We start from the raw sequence: 21,024 nt of genomic DNA, 5'->3' as shown, positions 1-21,024 counted from the left end.
ATACCTCAGAACTACGGTCTGGAAAAATCATTTTAGTTGATTACTTTTTTATTAAACGGCTCATTTCAGCTGTCATTTAGTCACTCACCACTTTGTATGAACCCGTCCGTCAATTATTGAAGGGTAGAGACGTATCCCATGAGTATAATTTATAGTCATGGGAAGTAAAAGTTTAAGTTATAGTTTTATAGAAAAGGAAACTTAACAATGAACTAAATTTTGCTGAAGCTTACAATGTTGGTACATAAGTATACCTACAAATTATAGGTATTACACGAAAAAAGAGAAAAGCAATAATAATTATATCTGTAATATGCTGTAATAATAATATAATATATTACAGCATAAGAATTTTACATGCACTACATAAGCATTCTACTTTTACTACTCAACAGGAATGCCAAGGCATGTCAAATCCCGCTATTTTAACTCAAAAGAACAAAAGTCCCGACTTGTCAAAAAAAAAAAATCTGGCAACGCTGTTGTAACCGTTGACAAACAAAAACGTGATTATATCTCCCTATTATTGTAACATTTCTCATTGCTGCTTTACGAATGTGGTCCCAGAATGAGACGAGGTAGCCATGAAGATTTCTCCGCCTTACGAAAAAAGGGGTAGAACCTCTGGTTTAGTTGAAAAATGGATATTTTTAATAATATCTAGAAACAACAATAATCAACTAGGCGCTTATAACACAAATAAATAAAAACGACATGTTTTTACCATCAAAACCATTTATTTCACGAATAATAATACATTAAACATCACAGCAACTTAATTACAAATCTATAACAAAATAATACTTACAACCAGAAAGTAACCACCTCTATAAATATAGTATCACAATCGATTTTGGATTCAATCCAACTTATGAACAAAAATATAAGTAGGTTTGTGTTGATGGTGTAGAAACCTACGGCATTGAAGTTTATTTACCTATATATTTCTGTTTGCCAATTTTTTTGATTAGCAAAGTTATATTTAAGGCTGTTTATAACTTTGCCGAGTTTTAAATGACTATGAGTGTAACTTTTAAATTTAGAATCCGTCAATACTGCCAACTCTTCTGTGGTCTGTTTGCGGGATTAAGTAGCCTGAGGAGTCTCGCGAGGCGGCCACCATTGCTGCGAACCCAGCGGTGGGGCCCAGTTCTGTTGTGGCGTGGCCCCGCGCCTGAAGTGACGCAATTATTGCCTGCAAATAAAACAGACGTAAGACGATGACCAGGGGTGTTGACTAGAACGAGCGTCTTAAACGGGTTAGCGTAAAGGGAATGAGGAAATAAAACAATGGTAAAATTACATAAATTAAGCAATGTATAGTATAAAACAGAAAACAATCATGATTAGGCACGGCAATATCTTCATCCATTTTTGTTAAAGGGAAATTCGATGCGGAGAGAATGATTCAAAGAAACAGCTTTGAATAGAAGAAAATGAAAATTGCTACTTTGACAAGTGCCTGAGGCCGAAACGGCTTTACATATTTTAGTAGGACTGAGAATCGGCTTCTGTTTTTTTCTTCATACCCATAAGTGTCATTTTTATAATAATGACTTCTCTACACCAGATAACAACGTTTGCCGGGTCTGGTTTTGCTTCTACTTTTAATTTAAAAGAGGTTGTCTCGTAATTGCTACTATTACAAACAAATTACTACTTTACTAAAAATAAAGATCGTGGTTAAGCAACGCTGTTACGGTCATAAATGTTTTGGTGGCTGACAAATCAATTTGAGGATGGTTTTGGCACATTTCAAATCGGAGCCCTCAGTGTCGCGAGTCCTGCGCGAATCATAACATTACTTATTTTTATTTATAGTTATAAGTATATATATATATTCTATCCTGGGACAACTCGCACACGGTTATCTGATCCCAAGCTAAGCAGAGCTTGTGTTATGGTAACCAGACAACTGATAAACTTACTTATATATTTCTAAATACATACGTATTATTATAGATAAATTACACCCAGACACAGAACAAATGATCGTGCTCATCACACAACTTTTGTCCTGGGCGGGAATCGAACCCACGACCTCCGGTTGAGCAGTCAGGGTCACTAACCACTAGACCAACAGGCCAGTCAACACAAAACATTATTACCTATTACCTACCTAATTATATTAACCCATTATTACCTATTACTAATGCCCCGATGTTTTTGTCCTCTTCAGCGACAAAATAAACCGGTTGACACTACATTTGAAAACGTTCGAACAATAGTTGATATGAATAGTGCAATGAGACATGCGGGCAAGTTATTGTTAACCTTTTCAAACACCTGTCAGTCACGGCCGGATACGTAATAAGCGATAACAGACCAACGAGCTCTTCTTTATTCTGTAATAAAACTGCGACCTAAATGAATAACCCATACGTAGTTATTGCAATAGGGTATTTTACTAAATCCGATAATATGAATCTGTACGTATTTTTCATATTTAAAAAGGAAGGAAGATAAAAAGCACTTAAATATGGCAATGGGGGTTAGTACCATACCATCACTTGCTAGTAAAAAGCGTACTGGTAAGTGACGTCACAGGTAAGAGACTTTAGGTCACTAAATCGGCCTGACTAAATCTGTTTAAATATAAAACAGGACTAACAGGACTAATCAGGTAACTTAAATATAACATGAGCTTACTTTATCTGTTTGTATATGTAACATAACACATACAATCGAAAATGATCACACCGGAAGATAAAACCATCCTGTGTTAATACTGGATATAAACAATCTGTGTACCAAATGTCGTTTAAATCCGTCCAGTGGTTTTTGAGTGAACGAGAAAGAAACATCCATACATATAAACTTTGGCGTTTACAATATTAGCAGGATCTAAGTAATGTCCGAAGCTAATTTAATAGCAAATCATCTAAATCGCTTTAAAATTTCATTGACACGTGTAATTGCAAGTAACTCGTGTTTTATTTTTTGCCACCAAGGCCACCCGTTGACTAAGTTCATGGGATCATTACTTTACTGACATAGTTTATGTAAACGCTGTTTAAAAATGTAAGAAGGTACTTTGCAGGTTGTTATATTAATGTAACAAATCATTTCGAAACAAAGTACAACCTTTATAGAAATGGGCTTAGCTAGCTACGTAATTCCTAAATTAAGTCTTTTTTCTTTAGCATTAAAGTTCCTTTTAGACTAAAAAGCTATGATTAGCAACGTACCGGGTTGAAGTCGGCTTCGTGTTGCACTTCCATTGGTAACAGTTGATGGTGAAGACGTGGTCTCTGTACAGCGTCGGGCAGATCGCTTCCTTCCAATATCGTATGTCTAGCCATCTGAAAAACATAAAAAAATGAGTTTAAATAATATTTCGTAATCTAAATGAAATTGTCCTTTTTTTAACTTTGCAACGTGCATGTGAACTTATTTCGAAATTAAAAAAAATACGTTTGAATACTACATACAGTATGTTAATTTACAGGCAAAAAATTAAACACGCTTAGGAAATAAATAAAAAATTAAAATGACGTCCGCAATTTGTTTTAGAGGAAGTGGAAAGGAGGTTTTTGGAGGCATATCTATCTATATAGATAATTATCTATAATTATCCCATATAGTCTGGGTGTCTTTATGCAGGTGGATTGTATGTTTATGAAACCCCCCGTGACACAATATTAAATTACAAAAAGCGAACCCGTTTTTTTAAAGAAAGAAAAAAGCATATCTCGAATAAAAGCAACAAAAAAGGTCTATCCCTTAATAACGCATATTTAGTAAAATATAAAGGTTGACTGGTAGATATTGTCTTGCGGCAAAGTAAATGTATAATATTTACCAGTGCGACTTGCGTGGTAATTTTGGTCCCGCCCGCGGCCCCGAGCACCAAGTCGACGCGGCCGCCCCTCGTCATGACGATGCTGGGCACCATGGAGCTGAGCGGCTGCAGGCCCGGCGCCAACATGTTCGCGGGGGACGGCGGCAGTCCGTACGCCGACTCGCGGTGCGGGATCGCGAAGTCATCCATCTCATTGTTCAACATGAACCCAAGCGACGTCGAGCGTCTCTGAGAGCCCCAACTGTAATAAATAAAACATGTACAATGTTCAAATTTGTAGTCAGCTTCGAATGATACTACAATCCCTATTCAACTTTCAATATGTTTCGATATTGAAATGAAACTACTTTTACGGATTTTATCGCGGTTTAATTTTAGATTTTAGTTCCCGACGTTTCGAAACCTTTGCAGGTATCATGGTCACGGGCAGACTGAGATGGCGTTCGTCTTGACAGAAGATGTTGCTCGTTCTACCTTCATATTTTAATTAATTATTTGTGGTCCGACCTACGCAGTATGAGCTCACTGTGTCTTGATGTCTTGCAGCGCTGCTCTTGGGTTTGGCCTTGAGTTTATTTATTATTGGATCCCAAGTAGGTGATATCTTCCAGCCATCTTGTCTATTGAAATTAGGGTGTTTTCAAATCTCAATAGCCCCGCGAAACATCCTTGGTAGGAATTTGAACTCTTTAGCGAGGATCTGTGGTTGATCAAAACTAATATAATGACTGCAGCCTTCAGCATGTTCGGCGACTGCAAACTTCGTTGAGCGGCGTCAGCTATGTGTTCTTTAACACATAGCTAGCACATAGGTTCCAGCCATTATATTAGATTTGACCAACCACAGATCCTCGCTAAAGAATCCAAATTCCTACCTAGGATGTTTCGCGAGGCTATTGAGATTAAAAAACACCCTAATTTCAATAGAGAAGATGGCTGGAAGATATCACCTACTTGGGATCCAATAATAAATAAACTCAAGACCAAACCCAAGAGCAGCGCTGCAAGACATCAAGACACAGTGAGCTCATACTGCGTAGGTCGGACCACAAATAATTAATTAAAATATGAAGGTAGAACGAGCAACATCTTCTGTCAAGACGAACGCCATCTCAGTCTGCCCGTGACCATGATACCTGCAAAGGTTTCGAAACGTCGGGAACTAAAATCTAAAATTAAACCGCGATAAAATCCGTAAAAGTAGTTTCATTTCAATGTCTAACATTCGCGTAAACCTAAGAAACCACTATGTTTCGATATGTTAATGTTTTATGTGAATGGCACATTCAAACCAACTATATTCCTTCCCTTTCGGATAGTCTCGCTGATTAGGCATGGCCTAGTGCAGATATTTATGAATCAGACAAATATTTGTCTTTACGAGTACGAAAACGATTCCGCGGACCTCGCTATCGGCGCAGTCACGGCTGAACAGTGTTAACTACGTTAATACGTTAAACGTGCGATATTCTTATCATTATTTGAATAATAATGATTAAAAACCAAATGAAAGATGGAAGTTAGATTGAAAACCGCTCGACCACAACAAAGGCGTAATAACATTATTGTGTATAGACATTGGACAATACAGAAACTGTTAAGTACCCATAGGTATACCTATATATGAACAGCTAACTTTTTTTTCTTTATTACTTTGTTCTCTAATCTTAGGATATTGACTTAATTAGAGGGTTAGCAAAAGGGTCATAAGAGAGACTCCAGAAAAGGATCATTGCGACAGACAGACAGAAATGGCGAAATCACAGCGGTAAGTTTTATGAGGTGATATGACAAAGACATGAAGAGCTCCTGGCTAAGCTATAACCGCATAAGTGATTCGATCACAGGTTAAGCTATGCTTGACGCGGTTGGTCCGTAGATGAGTACCATCTTTGTCATAACGAGTTCCTCCGTGTTTCGGAAGCCACGTTAAATTGTGGGTCCCGGCTGTTATTCCTACATCTTTGACAGTCGTTACAGGTAGTCAGAAGCTTGAAAAAGTCTGACAGCCAGTCTAACCAAGGGGTATCGTGTTGCCCAGGTAACTGGGTTGAGGAGGTCAGACAGGCAGTCGCTCCTTGTAAAACACTGGTACTTAGCTGAAACCGGTTGGACTGGTAGCCGACCCCAACATAGTTGGAAAAAAGGCTAGGCCAATGATGATGACAAAGACATAAAGTAAAAATAGTATAGTTTAGGTACATATAATTAATAGTGCTGGTGGCTGAGACCACGCTGCCGTCGGGGGCGACAACCACGATGTGGGCAGTGCCGTGGTCGTCCGCGCCCTCGAATAGCGCGCCGTAGTGCTCCCAGTCCGAGTATGTCTTGGTATCGTTCACCAGGTCACGGAACGACTGCGCCCAACCGGCATTCGATAGATTACGCTCCAGCTGAAATATACATAGTTTATTGTTACAATAAGTAGAATATTAGTTAGGAAAACGTAATAGAAAAAGGGAGAGGCAAATAGAGCTGAATCCTATATTGTGGAAAGATCGTGGAAGCTGTAGCTTGAAAAAATCAGCTATTGGCAAATAATGTATATTTTTTTGCGAAGCATCTTGAAATGTACACTTAGTCCGAGCTAAGATTTTGAATATGAACTCATAAAAAGCCTTCTTGCACCATTAAATAAAGTGATCAACTGTGGGTAACTTTACACTAGTAGGTAGAACCTGTAGCATAAAACATCGATTTTACCATTTCCTGAGTTACAATTTTCTAATCATAGGTTAGCAGAGCAGTTTTTTTAAAATCACACGTTTCTATAATAAGAGTTAGTTATAACACAGCGTTTACCGGAGGCGTACTTATACTAAACTATGATTTCCTCAATCTGTATAAAACGTGTATTCATAAAATTACCGTAAACGCAATGGTTGTTTTTTTTCTATTCTAATATCAAACTTTTTAGCTATTTGTCTGATTATTATTTGGTTTCATGCGAGAATATGGTGTGAACGGAACAACAATTGCACTCTTGAATTGTGATAAACGATCAGCCTAACATTTTTTTACAACAAAAGACAAAAAGCTTTTCATGTGCATTAATTTTTTCTTCGGGAAAACCGTTCTCAAATTAGACCATTTATTTGAGCACTAATCAGTGTTACTATTTATTTGTGATCATATTAAAAGTGGCAATACTGGTTATTAACCATAAAGCTAACGTTCTTAAATGTCTATTTGACTGGGCCCCAATTAAGCTAAGCATTTAGCTGGGCCCCAATTAAGCTAAGCATTTAGCCGTAAAGAAAACCTTGGGAGAATACGAATAGTGCCAATTTAATCCAATTTCCATTTATTCATCGGCCATTTTAAATAGCGGAGTTCAAGTCAGTGTCTACTTTAATCCAGTCGAAAATATACCGTTTTCCACTCTTGGGTTTTCGATACACGACGCGGACTAAAATTAGTAATTAATCAATAAAGAAAAAAAAGCTTCGTTTGTTTCTTGAGTAGAGTCGCAAAAAATGGTTCCTTACCTCTCGTATATCATGAAGCGTGGGGTTAAAGCGTGAAGGGTCTCCGAGGCCGGTTCGCTTTGCGTACGCGTATTTGAACGTTTCGACGACGCGATGCCAGTACAGGTTGGAGCCGGTCGGCGCGTCCGTTCCGTCGCCCACCCAGCCGCGCAGCATGTTCAGTATGAAGGCCAGCACCGACCCGGAGCCCGGCAGCGGCACCGAGTATAGCGTGTACTCCTCCGTCAGGGGGACGGCGATCGGCTCTTGCCATACCACCCTACAATGTTATTTCGTTACGCTCTTTCTACCACAACACCCAAGATTTACATATAGATTTAACTTGTTCCGCAGTTAAACATAGTAATCTCACCTGTAATTCCTGAGGTCGTCTTCTGAAATAATGCCACCGAAGTTCCGGATATCTTGTACGAGCAGTTTCGTGAGGGAGCCGTTGTGTATCGCCAGTGGGCCCTCCTCCGCGATTATATCCAAGGTATGCGCCAACGTCGGTTCTGGTATTAGGTCGCCCTCGTTCCACACCTCGCCAGTCGCCGCGTTCACGTACACCTCCCTAAGTTCCACACAAGTTCAAAAGTAATGATTCAATGTTTTCAATAATGAATTTAATCTATATGTATTGATGTGTAAGACATTGTATATTGTATGTTTACCGCATAGAGGGCTCGGCTTTGATTCTGTCGCTGTATGATCTGAGCACCCGAGCCATGTATGCGTTGACGCGGTGGCCGCGGCGGCACAAGTCTGCCGTGGGCTTCACGAGCTCGCGCCACGGCAGGCGGCCGTACACCCGATGGAGTTCGCCGTAGCCTCGCAGTTCCCCGGGCACGGCGATTGCGAGGCCGCCGACGGTCGATGAATCGTTGACGAACATGTTCTCGTGCGTCTGGGCGGGCGCCCTCTCGCGGGCGTTGATGACGCGCACCCGACCCGACGCCGCGTCGTACACCGTGGCTAGGAATCCACCGCCGAGTCCCATGCATTGTGCGCATGCGATTCCCTCACAGAATAATGTTGCTATCGCCGCATCCACAGCTGAACCATTTCGTTCCAGGATTTCCCTAAAACATTCATGTTAAAAAAACTAATTTTCATTTCATATCTTTCGACTATAATTATTGAGAAATTCTTTCACCAACACGATATGAAAATGAAGAAAGATAAAAATCTGGTTTTACACAGATAGAGATAATGGTGTTATGGTAGATACCGGTTTGGAGTAGATAAAAATCAAATTGCGGTAAATAAATATTTGTAGATGCGAAGGAAGATAATCGTTAAATATTACCGTATGCAATGTAGTAAAAACTATAATTAATTGGATATGAGGTATAAACTATAATGTATTAAACACAAAACGAAATCAAAGCACAAAAGTTTTCTGATGTCCAAGTGAAGAAGAAGTCTAAATCGATTTGATGCAAGTTTGACCTTAAGGAAATAAAAAATAAAATTGATGGTGATGATAATTTAAAAGGTTTGTTAATAAAACAAACAGCGACAGGAAATATGGGTAATAATAGGTATAAGATAATTATGTATCTAACATTGTAGGCTTACCGTCCAACGGAGGCACATTCGTAGCCATTGGCGGCAACAACAGCGCGCGGGAAGCGCGGGATATCGGGCCCGGCCCACGGCTGTAGTACCAGCAATGCCACCAGCGCGCCCGCGACTAGCGCCGCCAACACGCTGCCCAGCAAACACAACCGCCGTGACTTGCAAGTCCTGTACAACAATCAACATTTGTCTAAGAGTGCCCAAGTGGTCGTTGCTTACGGTTTATATACGGAATTGTATCAATTGTATTCTCGCGTTTTAATCCTAACGCTGGCGTAGTAGAAATTCGGCGGGACGAGTAGCAATGCTATGCGTGTATTCCACGTGTTGTGGCAACAAAACGTAGCTGACGCACTCAGTTTGACACTACCAGTTCTCTCCCACGAGGGGGCGGGTGCCTGCGAGGATTTCCTAGCCTTACAAAAAAAAGTGTAGAACCAATTAGACTTTTTCAAAGTAATAAGTACAGACATTTTCCAAGAGACCAAATACATTAGTTCAATGTCTGGGTTTTCTGACTTTAAAGGGGTTTTTAAAGGGTATGGTCGAACAATATATTTTTCTGAACTTCATAGTCGTTAATAGGTTCCATGACATCTATACTCATAGCATGACAGAGGTAGCAAAGTTGGCAACAATAGCCTTTAACACACTGATGAAGCGCGAAGAATATTGTGGTTAAACAAAGCCTTAGAACAAGGCAAAACCTGGCTGTGTCATATCAATTGAGTAAATAAATGTTTTGCTGTGTTAGGTTCATTAAACTACTCCGTAACTGTGTTGTAATGAATAGATAAAGCGTCAACAGTGATAAATATTTCAAACATAATCTGCTAATGAGCTACTGAAACGACTGACGTTTTATTGACAAAGAGCGCCGAAATGTTTAACTAATGGCATAGCGTGAATGTCTTGCGTAAAGGGTCTTTAGATAAATGATACACGAACAGTAACGAATCATACACGATACGAAGAGTCAAGACATTTGAGACCAATTTCTGATAGCAAACGATCACGCCCAGTGCCTACTGCAAGGTTTGTGGTGGAGGACACATCTAAGAACGTAATGGTTCCGAAAAGTGAAAACCTTTAGGATAATTAAAGTGGGGATTCCACGGATTTTTCATCACGGATTTCAGTGCTTGAACGAGTTATACCTGAAGGTGGGACTAATCTTGGCTTAGTTTCGTGCAAGTAAATGGAGATTTAAAAAAAGTAACCCATTGAAAAGAAAGGAATTATTACCTTAGAAGGTACCAGCAATAAAAGTATTAACGCATTCAACAACGTACGTCGATTCGCATCTTTATAAACTTTACTTTAAACATATAATTTTGAACGCCAAATATAAATTTGTAAGTTGCTGTAATTTAATAATATTGTTTAAATTTTACAGTATTTTGCCAATAGAACACAACTGAATTGTCTGTTCAAAATGACAGTTGTGTTTGTCAAACAAGATTATTTTTTTTATTTAATTTGCACCAAAAAGTTTTATTGAACTGAGAATTACTTTGGCTTACAAATATTTAAAGGATTAGTTTATATCAGTAGCTGTCATGCCAACTTGGTAGAATGGTCTGAATTTGTACAAACAGTGTATCGACACAAAAAAAAATTCGTCATTTATTTAAGTAATCAGTATCCAAATAAAGAAAAGATATGAATATAAACAATGTACTTAATGAAAAGTTAACGTATCTGTCTAATCACCATGCAAGGCCATTATGACGAAATATTTATTTGACAAATTAAAATTTGCAAATTAATGAACTTAGGTTGTAATTTTTTTTACAAGGTTAAGACAAGCAAACTTTTGGCAGATGGTCAGAATAGTATCCTAAGCACCGATAGTTAGAAATAAGTAAAAAATATGATGTATGGAATTCTAAATTCAAAATATTGATTTTATATTATAGCAATTTTCTTTCCATTTGAACCAGGAAAAGGTAAACATTTTTTTGATATGCAAACACTTCTGTTCGATTCCTGCATGTGATATATCATGTTTGTAAACGTTCTCGGAAAGAATTCCAACCTTTGTTGAATGTTCATGAAGATAGGCGCCATTATCTCCAGCCTATCTATTGTTCAAGAATAAGTAATAAAATTCTTTAGGTATAACATTAATTTAAGTAGTTCCTTCCTCAACCTTCTGAAACTTCTAAACCTTGTTGAAAAAATGTAAAAATGTGATAGAGCATAATTATAATCGGCTAGTTAAAGAGGTTATAAATTTATAATCTACTTAGGAAAATCCTTAAAGAATTTTGATAAAACATTTGCCATCTGAGATTGTACGACTAAATTGGAAGTCACGCACGCCCATTACATACGTTATGTACATTTTATTATTAACCCAGAATATCCCGCAGCTGGGCAAGCCTTACTCCTCTTTACGGACGTTTACACATATGTACAATAGGGTACTGCAGCCATCAAAGGGCGCATAGAAGAGCTGAACACCTTAGATCCTCTGTTAACAATAATTAAAATCAGTCACCATAGCCGAAATCGCCTGGGAAGTATATAAATTATTATACTATATAAACGATTAACTAATCTTTCTTAGGGCCGCGAGTGACCAGTTCGATACGAAGGAATCCAGGTCATCGGCCGCCATCTCCGCCTGGGCTTGCCTCGCTAACGTCGGTTTTGTGTTAACGATGATTCGGTGGTAATTTTGGTTAATTGTCATACAACAAAAGTGCTCATTTTGTACTTAGTACCACTTTATTTTAGTGCCTGCCGAAAGCATTTACAAAACGTTAGTGATTATTTTTGCTTGGTTCCGAAATGGAGACTTTGGAGGCGAAGCGGCAACGAATTATCATCATAAAATTTAATTGTTCAGTAAACATTAAATGTTAAATTTGTTACAAATTCAAACGTCTAAGTTGCTTTTCATCATTTTCCCGTTTTCATCTAAAGGAAGGAATAATCAAGATGGGTGACGAACTCTGTCATAGCGCGTTCCTCCGTGTTTCGGAAGGCATGTTAAATTGTGGGTAATGGCTGTTACTCCTACATCTTTGACAGTGGTCATAGAAACTTGAAAGTCTAATAACCAGTCTAAACAAGGTGTATTGTGTTGCCATGGTATCTGGATTGAGGAGGTCAGATAGGCAATCGCTCCTTGTAAAACTCTGGTACTTAGCTGAATCCGGTTAGACTGGAAGCTAACCCTAACATAGTTGGGAAAAGGCTAGGCCGATGATGATTTGATACTTATATGTACATATCTTGAAAGAACAAAATTATCGATAGAAGTTTATTGCAGTTAATAAATAAATAATCTTTGGCTCACATCGTTACTTGATTACAAACAAACGCATCATTAATCCACACAACCGAATATTTTTCCCTTAATATTTAAAATTGCAAAAGTAATTTTCCTGATACAAACACACACACACAATCATATTCACATTGACACCCAGACTCGTAACAAGTATTTGTGGATCACATACGTTTGTCCTTTGTGAAGTTTGAGCTCATCGCGGCGTGTCGCTTAGTTATCATTGTAATGGCCACTCAGCCGTGTCGACTGTAGATTAAAAGTAAGTTTGTGTTTCTGTTTGTCCGATTCGTGCGACGTTTTTTTTTTAAACAAAACGACTCTAGGGTTAAGCTATTTAATCTTTGTATCACGGGGGGTTCACAATCATACAAATCACATGTACAAAGACACCCAGACTCAGAAAAAGCATTCGTGGATCACACAAAATGCTTGTACTACGCGGGGATCGAAACCGCGACACGACGCGCCCAGTGGGTTTGGCGTGAAGATCTCAAATTCTCAAACACTCGGCTCTCCGTGCAGTCAGTTTTCGAGGATGCCATGCTGAACAGAATTTAATTTGGGCTTGGAATAGTAAAGCCGCTTGCAGAATTTACAGGAAAGATTTTTACGTAGAAATCCGAAGAAATGTAAACGTATGCAATGCGTTTATAGCACTGCATCTACCACGAATTCTTGGGTAGAATTGATGACCTTTTTAGCAGATAGTGGCCGAGTTTAGCGGCAAGCACACCTTCCATTAATTATTTTTCACAAACAACACTCATACCCATGTTTCACTTAAAATTAATACCTCACGTGCGTAGCAACATGTAATAAATCAATAATTCCCAACATTTACAAAGAAACAAAAGCCATCCAGAATAAAATTAATTTAATTAAAAATTTAATTCCGTGTACAACGTAATCAGTGATTTTTTTCAATTGAAAATTAGTAAAGGTTGATGTTACGTAATGAACTATTGTGCTGTCCGAATGATTTTTAACTGGCCTACCTTAGCCAGAGGTCAATGATAAACTGTTTTAACAAGGAGGAAAACAATATACACAAGCACCTAGATATCTACCTATAAAATCACATCAACTATGACTCACGTATCAAACTCTAAACCTAGGAATAGCGTTCTGGTACCTACAGTTTAACTGAAAATGTGTATGTTTTCGCAAAACTATAAATTTCCTGCCTCGGCTGGCTGCCTAGTGCGCAATTATTTTTAAAATAGGTTAGGATGTTTGAGTTTGCATTTCAAAATTTATGCAGTGTTTTGAAACGAAATGCTGCACCGGGATTAACAAAGCTGTTAGAAACTACTTCCAAAAAATTATAAATTTTTGCGCTCAAAATACTTCAATCAACAATAAAACAACTTTGTCAAAACGTTGTGTGTTTGTTGTTAACTGCCAATATCAACCACTTTTCCTACAGCGGGCCTAGGCGTGCCTTTGTATATTTTTTCTTTTATGTCATTTTGTTTTATCTACAAGTCAACTATTAAATAAATATAATAAAAGAATACGTAGTAATGAGTGTGACGTTCATATCAAGGTTAAGGTGAGATGAAGGAACGTAGCACGCTGGCTTGACTCAGTAATGGTTTGTCGTTACGAAGCTAGGTCAAGGGTCTTTCGACACATCATGCGCTTTATGAATACTTTAATTTTATGCATTTTGCCGCTAATCTTATAAAGATCTAGTATAAGAAATTCTCTTTGAAATTTTCTTGGAAATTGTTACTTGTTTTCAGTAGATCTATTAAGTATGTTTAGGTTGTCACTCAAATGTGACTTTTATTTATTAATTTGAGCAGTAATTACCGAATTAACTTAGCAGTTAAAATGAAGCTTTCGTTTAAATGAAAATCTGACATCGAAGTATTTATACCAATTACATAAGAAGTACCTACCTTAAAGAATAATACACAAAAATAGGGAAAAATACAATTAATTAATATTCAAGACGTTAGGACCTTATAATTCAATTATGCAAGCTATTGTAGTACGCGAACAAAAATATTTAGGACAAGGTCGCCAAACATTACTGAGTCGCGAACAGTGAACTATTGAACTTTTGACCAAATCGCCAACAATTAGAGCATTGTCGGGTTTTTAGACTACTAACTAGACATCCATTGTTAGGTCATTTTTACTTAGCCTATAAAGAAAATTAGTCCGAGGAAGTTGGCAAATTGGCCTTATTGTGAGGCAGGTCATTAACGACGTTCGATTGTTTTGTGTTACCAGTTACCAGGGCGCCGATTCTGCTATTTACAACGACCGATAAAATAATGGCAATTGGATGACCGTGAGTGAATTTCCAATTATTGTGTAGAAAAATGCTTAAGAAAAATACGAAAATTATAATTTTAAGCCAAATTTCATTAATTCATCGGACATAGTAAATAGCAGAACTGGGGCCCAGGGCACCGATTCTGCTATTTACAACGACCGATGAATGAATGGCAATTGGATTAAATTTGAGAGTATTCTTTCTGATAAGCATTTTGCAAACACAATAATTGGAAGTATTGGCCGTGAGTGCCCCGTACTGAATTTCCAATAATTGTGTTAGAAAAAAAGAATACAATGGAATAGTGCGAATTTAATCATATTGCCATTCATTCATCCGCCATTGTAAATAGCAGAATTGGGGCCCACGGAACTTTTTGTCATGGAAAGAAGACTGTTTTGCAGTTTTGGCACTGATACCGTTTACAATGCAGTGAAGAAAGGTTGTGCAATGAACAATTACTAAATAATACAGAAATCCATATCTTTATGGCCATGTTAGAGTGTAAGACCTGTGAGGTAAATATTATTTAGTTGTGTTGAAGATATATGTAGATAAAAATTACAACTTGTACCTAATAAATACTACCTACATTGTATAGATAAAACACGCAAGAAACAGAACGACGGTTCTCTTTATGTATATATAGGTATTCTAACAGTATGTAACACAGTTCACATAGGTGTGGGATTCACAAGATACTTTTCTAGTTTAGAAAGTATGCTATCTTGGTCTTAGCGCCAATAATATGGTCTCTGAGAAAAACTACTTGACACAAGTCATTTGGTTTCTAAAGTAATAGTAATGTCCAGTTTTCTTTAGGTTTTCCCTTGAAATAAACGCAGTTTGTGGTCAGTCTTCATTTGCTTAGCTTCTGAGTCAAATAAAAATGACGTAAAATTGTAATAAAATTATGTAGGTAAATGTTGAAGGTCGAGGTAGGCCTTTTATAATAATTATACCTAGCATTTATAGATCTACTAGTTATTTTTGGTCACGACTTCTTTAAGTCGGATAAAACCTATGTTCTAATTTAAGGAATCGGCTGCCTTCGTGTGAAATTGGTGCAGCCTTTGGCGTGAAGTGGTGACAAAAATACACACTCACATACTTTCGCATTTATAATATTAGTGTGATTTTAAAACCGGTTTTTTCATTCGGGTGATTGATTGATTGAAAGTTGTTTTTGAGCAACGACATTCTAAAGTGCGTAAAACTACGAACAAGTAGGTGTGTTTGTAAACATTGCTGTATTAAATTACGCTACAAGGAATCTATTGCGTGGAAATCTTGTTAAATTAATGGATAGTTAAGTAACTACAGATTCAAATGAAGTAGGCAAAATAAAATAAAAAAATAATATTTAGATAACATTTTACATTTTAAATAAGTGTTTCTGAAACGCCGGTATCCAGTATTGAAATATCTACCGCTTCTGTTCAACCCATTGATGATCTTACTTCAAAAAAGCATTTCAAAAGTTATCGCCTTGCATTATCCATGGGACATTCAGAAAAACATTTCGTTTTATCTAAATTTTGACTTTGATAATTTTATACGGAAAGCATTTTTTTCCATGGATTTTTACGGAATCAAAAGGACTTTAACGTACTATGGGTGTTCGTTTTCAAATATAGGAGCGGGGTATGAAATATGGCCGATCTTGAGCACGTTGCATAGACTATATTAGCAGGACAATAGATCATATAGACCCCATTGCCGCTTCAGCTCGTGATTAAGTTTGGTTGGATTCGGAACTAGTCAGATCATCCCGATAAATATGTGTGATTAACGGATATTAAATAAATAATAATGAATCTGCTCACGAAAGTTATTATAAAACTACCTAGATTATTATTCGCTCGCAACTATAGCGGTTATTTATGAGTTTTATTGAGAGGGATTAATGTGAATTGTTCATAAGATATAAGTGAACTAATAATTGTGGTTGAGTTCACCACGCGGGTTCAATCCCGTGGGACAAACGTTTGTGTGATCCGTGATGCTTGTATTGTGTCTGGGTGTCTTTGTACATGTGATTAAAAATGTTTATGAAACCCCCGCGACACAAGTATTAAATTCAATAAGGCGGGAGACGTTATTTAAAAAAAAACATGAATCCTTTTTACGAAGGAGTTGTTTACAAACATCGACAACGCTAATTGTAAAACTAATCTTCAAAAAGAATTATTGATTAAAATATTTAATATCTATTTTGTAGTCATTCTGAAAATCCTGCAAAATCATGCTTAGAATATATTATTTAATAGATAAAATTATTTATACTTGTTAACTAGGTATCATTAAAAAACTTATCAAGCTTAAAATCTTGAATGCGTGTTTGTCTGTTGCCTATGCGTAGTGCCTATACACAGGGTTGTCAGGTCGCCAAACCTGATCATCGGCGGCACTCCTGGCAGACCAGCCAGTTCGGCAAAAAAGCCGAACTCGCATTTGGGGGTTTTGTGTTCAGTGTTAGGCAATGGGCAAAAGTTTGTGCAGTGCAGCAGTTTTGATTAATACCTTAAATCCTGTTAAAATTTCGTGAAATGCAAATAAGATCGAATGCCAGGCTTGTCTAACAAAATCAGACACGCAATCAAAAAGACTTACTATGCCCGGCTTTATTCGGAACCTGGAAACTTAAGTACAAACTTTTCTTTTTAAAATTTCTCCTAACTCTTATGTCACTGCACTACACATACATATATGTTACGATAAATATATTGATTGGTATATTTGGTATACTATAATTAATTCATTAAACTGGTTATGTGCCTTAACTAAATTGTTTTAAGCTTTCTAAACTATTTATATAGTATAGTTACACAATAAGGTTTCTTATTAGGTACCTGATAGGAGGATCCCATATCTTACGGTAGGAAAATAAATACGGAATTATTTAATGATTTTGTAAAAAAAAAAATATTTAGAAGTTATGCGTATAAAAAATACTAAGCTAAATATTTCATTGCTTTGGATAAATTAAAATAAAAGTATTATTATACTTTGTAGAGCATTGAGAAATACAAAATAAATAGTAATTTATAAAAAGCGTATGCATTATATTTTTGCAGGGAATTTATACATTTCAAACAAATACAATGAAGTATGAACGCAAAAAATCGCACCATAATTATAGATTGAGAGAAAGTTGGTCATAAAAAGGTGGTATTTCATTGAAAACGGTTTTTTCATTGAACATTTACGAGTATACTGCACTGTATTATTATTTATGCAATCACTTCACATTTTTACGTGTTATTTTATATGGTTAAAGTACGATTTATCTCACCACATGGTCACTAGAAGCGGCGATCCGTTAACACAGTCACACACAGACTGTCAGCTGCGCGCAGATTGCAGAATTGTTTGTATTTAAGGTCGGTCGTTTCCTTTTCTATTGCGTACCTACGTGAATTGCCGATCTTACACCTAAGTAGCGTGGCTTACCTACAGTTGATAAAACAGATGATTGCCATAGATTATGAATGATTAGTTATCAACGGTCGCGACTACGTACGAGATGATGTTCTTTGATTTTACAAGTTATTTGACCTCATTTTAGGGTGATGGTGGGTTGTGTAGTACATTACCCAATTAAGTTCCTACTTCGATGTAAATTAAAGTATCTTCATAATTTAATTCAAAGAAAGCGCTGCGTACCTTCGTAAGTACATAAATTACTAAGAAGCAGGGCCCCAATTCGGCTATTTATAATGGCCAATGAATGAATGGCAATTGGATTAAATTTGAAAATATTCCTATTCTCTTAAGAATTTTGCCAATACTATAATTGAAAGTTAATTGTATTGACCTTGAGCATACCACCTCGTACTGAATTTGAAATTATGGTGTGGGAAAAATGCTTTAGAGAACACGAAAAGTGTTATTTTAAGCTAATTTTCATCCTTTCATCGGCCATTGTAAATAGCAGAATTGGGGTCCTGGTTCGAGTTCTATCTCACGTTTGAATGTTTTCATTGAAGTATCATTTATATTCAATAGCAAATAGAAAATTATTTTAAAAGCAGCTGTTCAATGTTTTGATAACATTGCGCAGTAGCCCCTGATTTATTTAGTTGTCCAGAGATTCTCTGGACACGTTTAACAAGATCAAAAGATTTTATTTCAAAGTGTAGATACTTATTGGTATTACCATAATTATACAAACAGGACGTATCTAGTTAAACACCAGTAGTAGTCATTGTGTCGTATGTGAACTTACACGCATATGTAATTACTTTTCTACGTAACAGAATATCCCATTAGCATAAAATCACGTTTCAATCCAAAGAGAGCATACTTTGGTTTGGCCCATTTACCCTTCCATTTAACCTAAGTATAAAACATAGAGACATATTTGTAATAAATAACTGGACTAAAGTTATGTAAATCCTTACATCTATCTTATTTAATATTAATATAGTACATTGTTATCTGATAGTCTACCTGTTCTACACTTAGCCGTGACTGAAGAAACACGGTTCTGTTAGTTTGCCTTCGTACTAACCGTTAAGTGCATGTACGAAGTAATTAAATAAGCAACGCCCCCACACTGCAAACTATTGTGACACGTATTTATCTAGACATGTAGTTTAAGAATAGATAAAGTACCTACAAGTAATGATTGAATAGCTATGTTCTTTATGTCCAAAAGTTATAATGTTTTGGGCTGAAGTCATTTGTGGGACTAAAGGGCAATTATCGACGAAGTTATTCGCCAACAAACATAATAAAAGGATTTATAACAGTCGAAGCCATCCCTTTTTAGTAGCCCTTTTATAAGAGCTCCGGGCGGCCAGCCTGGCAAATTCCGAACGAAATGGTAGAGCAAGGTGTGAGCGTCGCGGACATCGAACGCAGTATGCATTCGTTGCGCGTGATTTTAAGTTACTGTCATGTTATTTTTTCCTCAGCTGTTATTTGTCGTTACAAGGGGCCTACAATTGTAACACTCTACGTTTTTAGTGATATTACCGCAGGAGAGGAACTGAGAAGGCGCTCTTGACCTTTGTAGTGTCGTCTCTTTTCTACACCAGCAAATTACGCAATTATATTTTAGTGATAGGCTCTCTGCACACCATAAAGTGGGGAGGCAGATCTCTTTCTAATTTTAACAGAACCATAACTGCATTACCTACAGCAACGTATATTATCCTATTTGCACCAATTTCTTAGTGGTATTTTATAAATTATTTAGAGATTGGAATTTAAGTCAATGTGACGTCATTGGTTAGGTCTTTCGTAGAGAAACTGCGAGAGGTCCAGGTACCAGTTGTTACCAGAGGATGAAAATACAAAAATAACTAAGTAATACATCATCATTTGAAACGAGAATAGTATTGTTACTATTCATGCATAATACCTATATCGTGATATGGTATAATAATGGTTTGAAAATGTGTATTTTATAAATAAGTAGTAGGTACCCATAAGGTTGTTATTACATTCCTCAACTCGGTTATGTCAAATCGGTACAAAAATGCTGATTTCTGATTATAGGGCCACGTACCTAGTAGGGTCTTAATTCCGCCATTTAGGTAAGTACAATGCCCATGAGTTAATGGATATTGGATTAAATTTGACACTATTCGATTCTCCTAAGAATTTTGCTAACAATTCTCTCAATTCATTCATTCCGACCCGTACTGAATTTCTATTTATTTTCATGGCATTTTGCTTAGGACAATGCGAATCGTGTCACTTTGATCAAATTTTGACTTTAAATAGTGGAATGTATTTACCTAATTCTATACTAAGAGTGACTGTAAGTGCAGAGTAGAACGAAACACGTATGTGAAATCGATTAAAAGATGATTTCTCGATTTGAAACCTATGATTTACTCGATTCGCCACGGAAAGGTAAACATAATATCGCCGTCACATGCGAAAATCGGCGTACAAGACTACAAAAACGATTCACATCGAAAATACCGAGTAAATAAAACACATGAATGTAAAAAAATATTTCTTATTTAGAATAGCTTCGATATAATACATAACAGTGTCATAATCTGTATCTGGTAACTAAAAACTATGAAAAACTGTTCAATACGATTTAGGTCCCATTATACTTGTTAGATTAAAATAATACATACAATAACAATACAATACAATTGTAAAATACATACTCTTTGAATATAACGTTGGTGTTATGAATTACAACACAGTACTAAAGCTATTATTGTAGTTATAAATAGAAGGTAGGATAGGTCACGGTAGGTTGGATTGACCAAACACCATATTGCCTTGAACAGTTGACCGAAAATCACCGATTCTCATTATAACTTGTATTATAATTATCGTTGATTTTTACACGTGTTGAAAGGCAGCGGCAGGTACCATAGTACTCTATATACCTACAGCTCAATAAGTTCATCTCCACAATATAATTTGCAATGATTTTGTCGCTACCTTGGGCTGTTCATGTCTGTTCTTCTATGGAACAAAAGGAGATGGTCCCTGGTAGGTGCGCCAGCTCATAGTTGGGGACGCCCTATTTTTATAGTTGATCAACAAGGCCTGTGCTTGTTGGACTAGTGTCCTCGTGTACGAATTCAAACAGAAGAAGAAATTTCAAACA

At 36.8% G+C, this 21,024-nt stretch overlaps 1 protein-coding gene across 1 annotated transcript; it reads right to left on the bottom strand.

Moving 5' to 3' along the window:
• Positions 1-716: 716 nt before the first annotated feature.
• On the bottom strand, positions 717-17,836 carry LOC113498699 (glutathione hydrolase 1 proenzyme-like). Its single transcript, XM_026878816.1, has 9 exons — positions 17,734-17,836; positions 8,851-9,018; positions 7,944-8,351; positions 7,643-7,843; positions 7,291-7,549; positions 6,005-6,195; positions 3,803-4,043; positions 3,189-3,302; positions 717-1,195 (listed from the first exon to the last, which is right to left on the bottom strand). The coding sequence occupies exons 1-9, from the start codon at positions 17,736-17,738 to the stop codon at positions 1,040-1,042; spliced, it is 1,743 nt and encodes a 580-aa protein (XP_026734617.1). The 5' UTR covers positions 17,739-17,836; the 3' UTR covers positions 717-1,039.
• Positions 17,837-21,024: the final 3,188 nt, after the last annotated feature.

The sequence above is a fragment of the Trichoplusia ni genome, chromosome 11 (assembly GCF_003590095.1).
Source record: "Trichoplusia ni isolate ovarian cell line Hi5 chromosome 11, tn1, whole genome shotgun sequence".
In the NCBI taxonomy this organism is placed as follows: domain Eukaryota; kingdom Metazoa; phylum Arthropoda; class Insecta; order Lepidoptera; family Noctuidae; genus Trichoplusia; species Trichoplusia ni.
The sequence above is the reverse complement of the archived record's forward strand: the minus strand, read 5'-3'. Positions and strand labels throughout refer to the sequence as shown.

What these genes read in the sequence shown, in the direction of transcription:
- LOC113498699 (XM_026878816.1), bottom strand. An exon ending in GAATGTGCCTCCGTTGGACG is followed by an intron (nt 8,352 to 8,850) that starts GTAAGCCTACAA and finishes TGAATGTTTTAG; the next exon opens with GGAAATCCTGGAACGAAATG. An exon ending in CGCTTCATGATATACGAGAG is followed by an intron (nt 6,196 to 7,290) that starts GTAAGGAACCAT and finishes TGTATATTTCAG; the next exon opens with CTGGAGCGTAATCTATCGAA.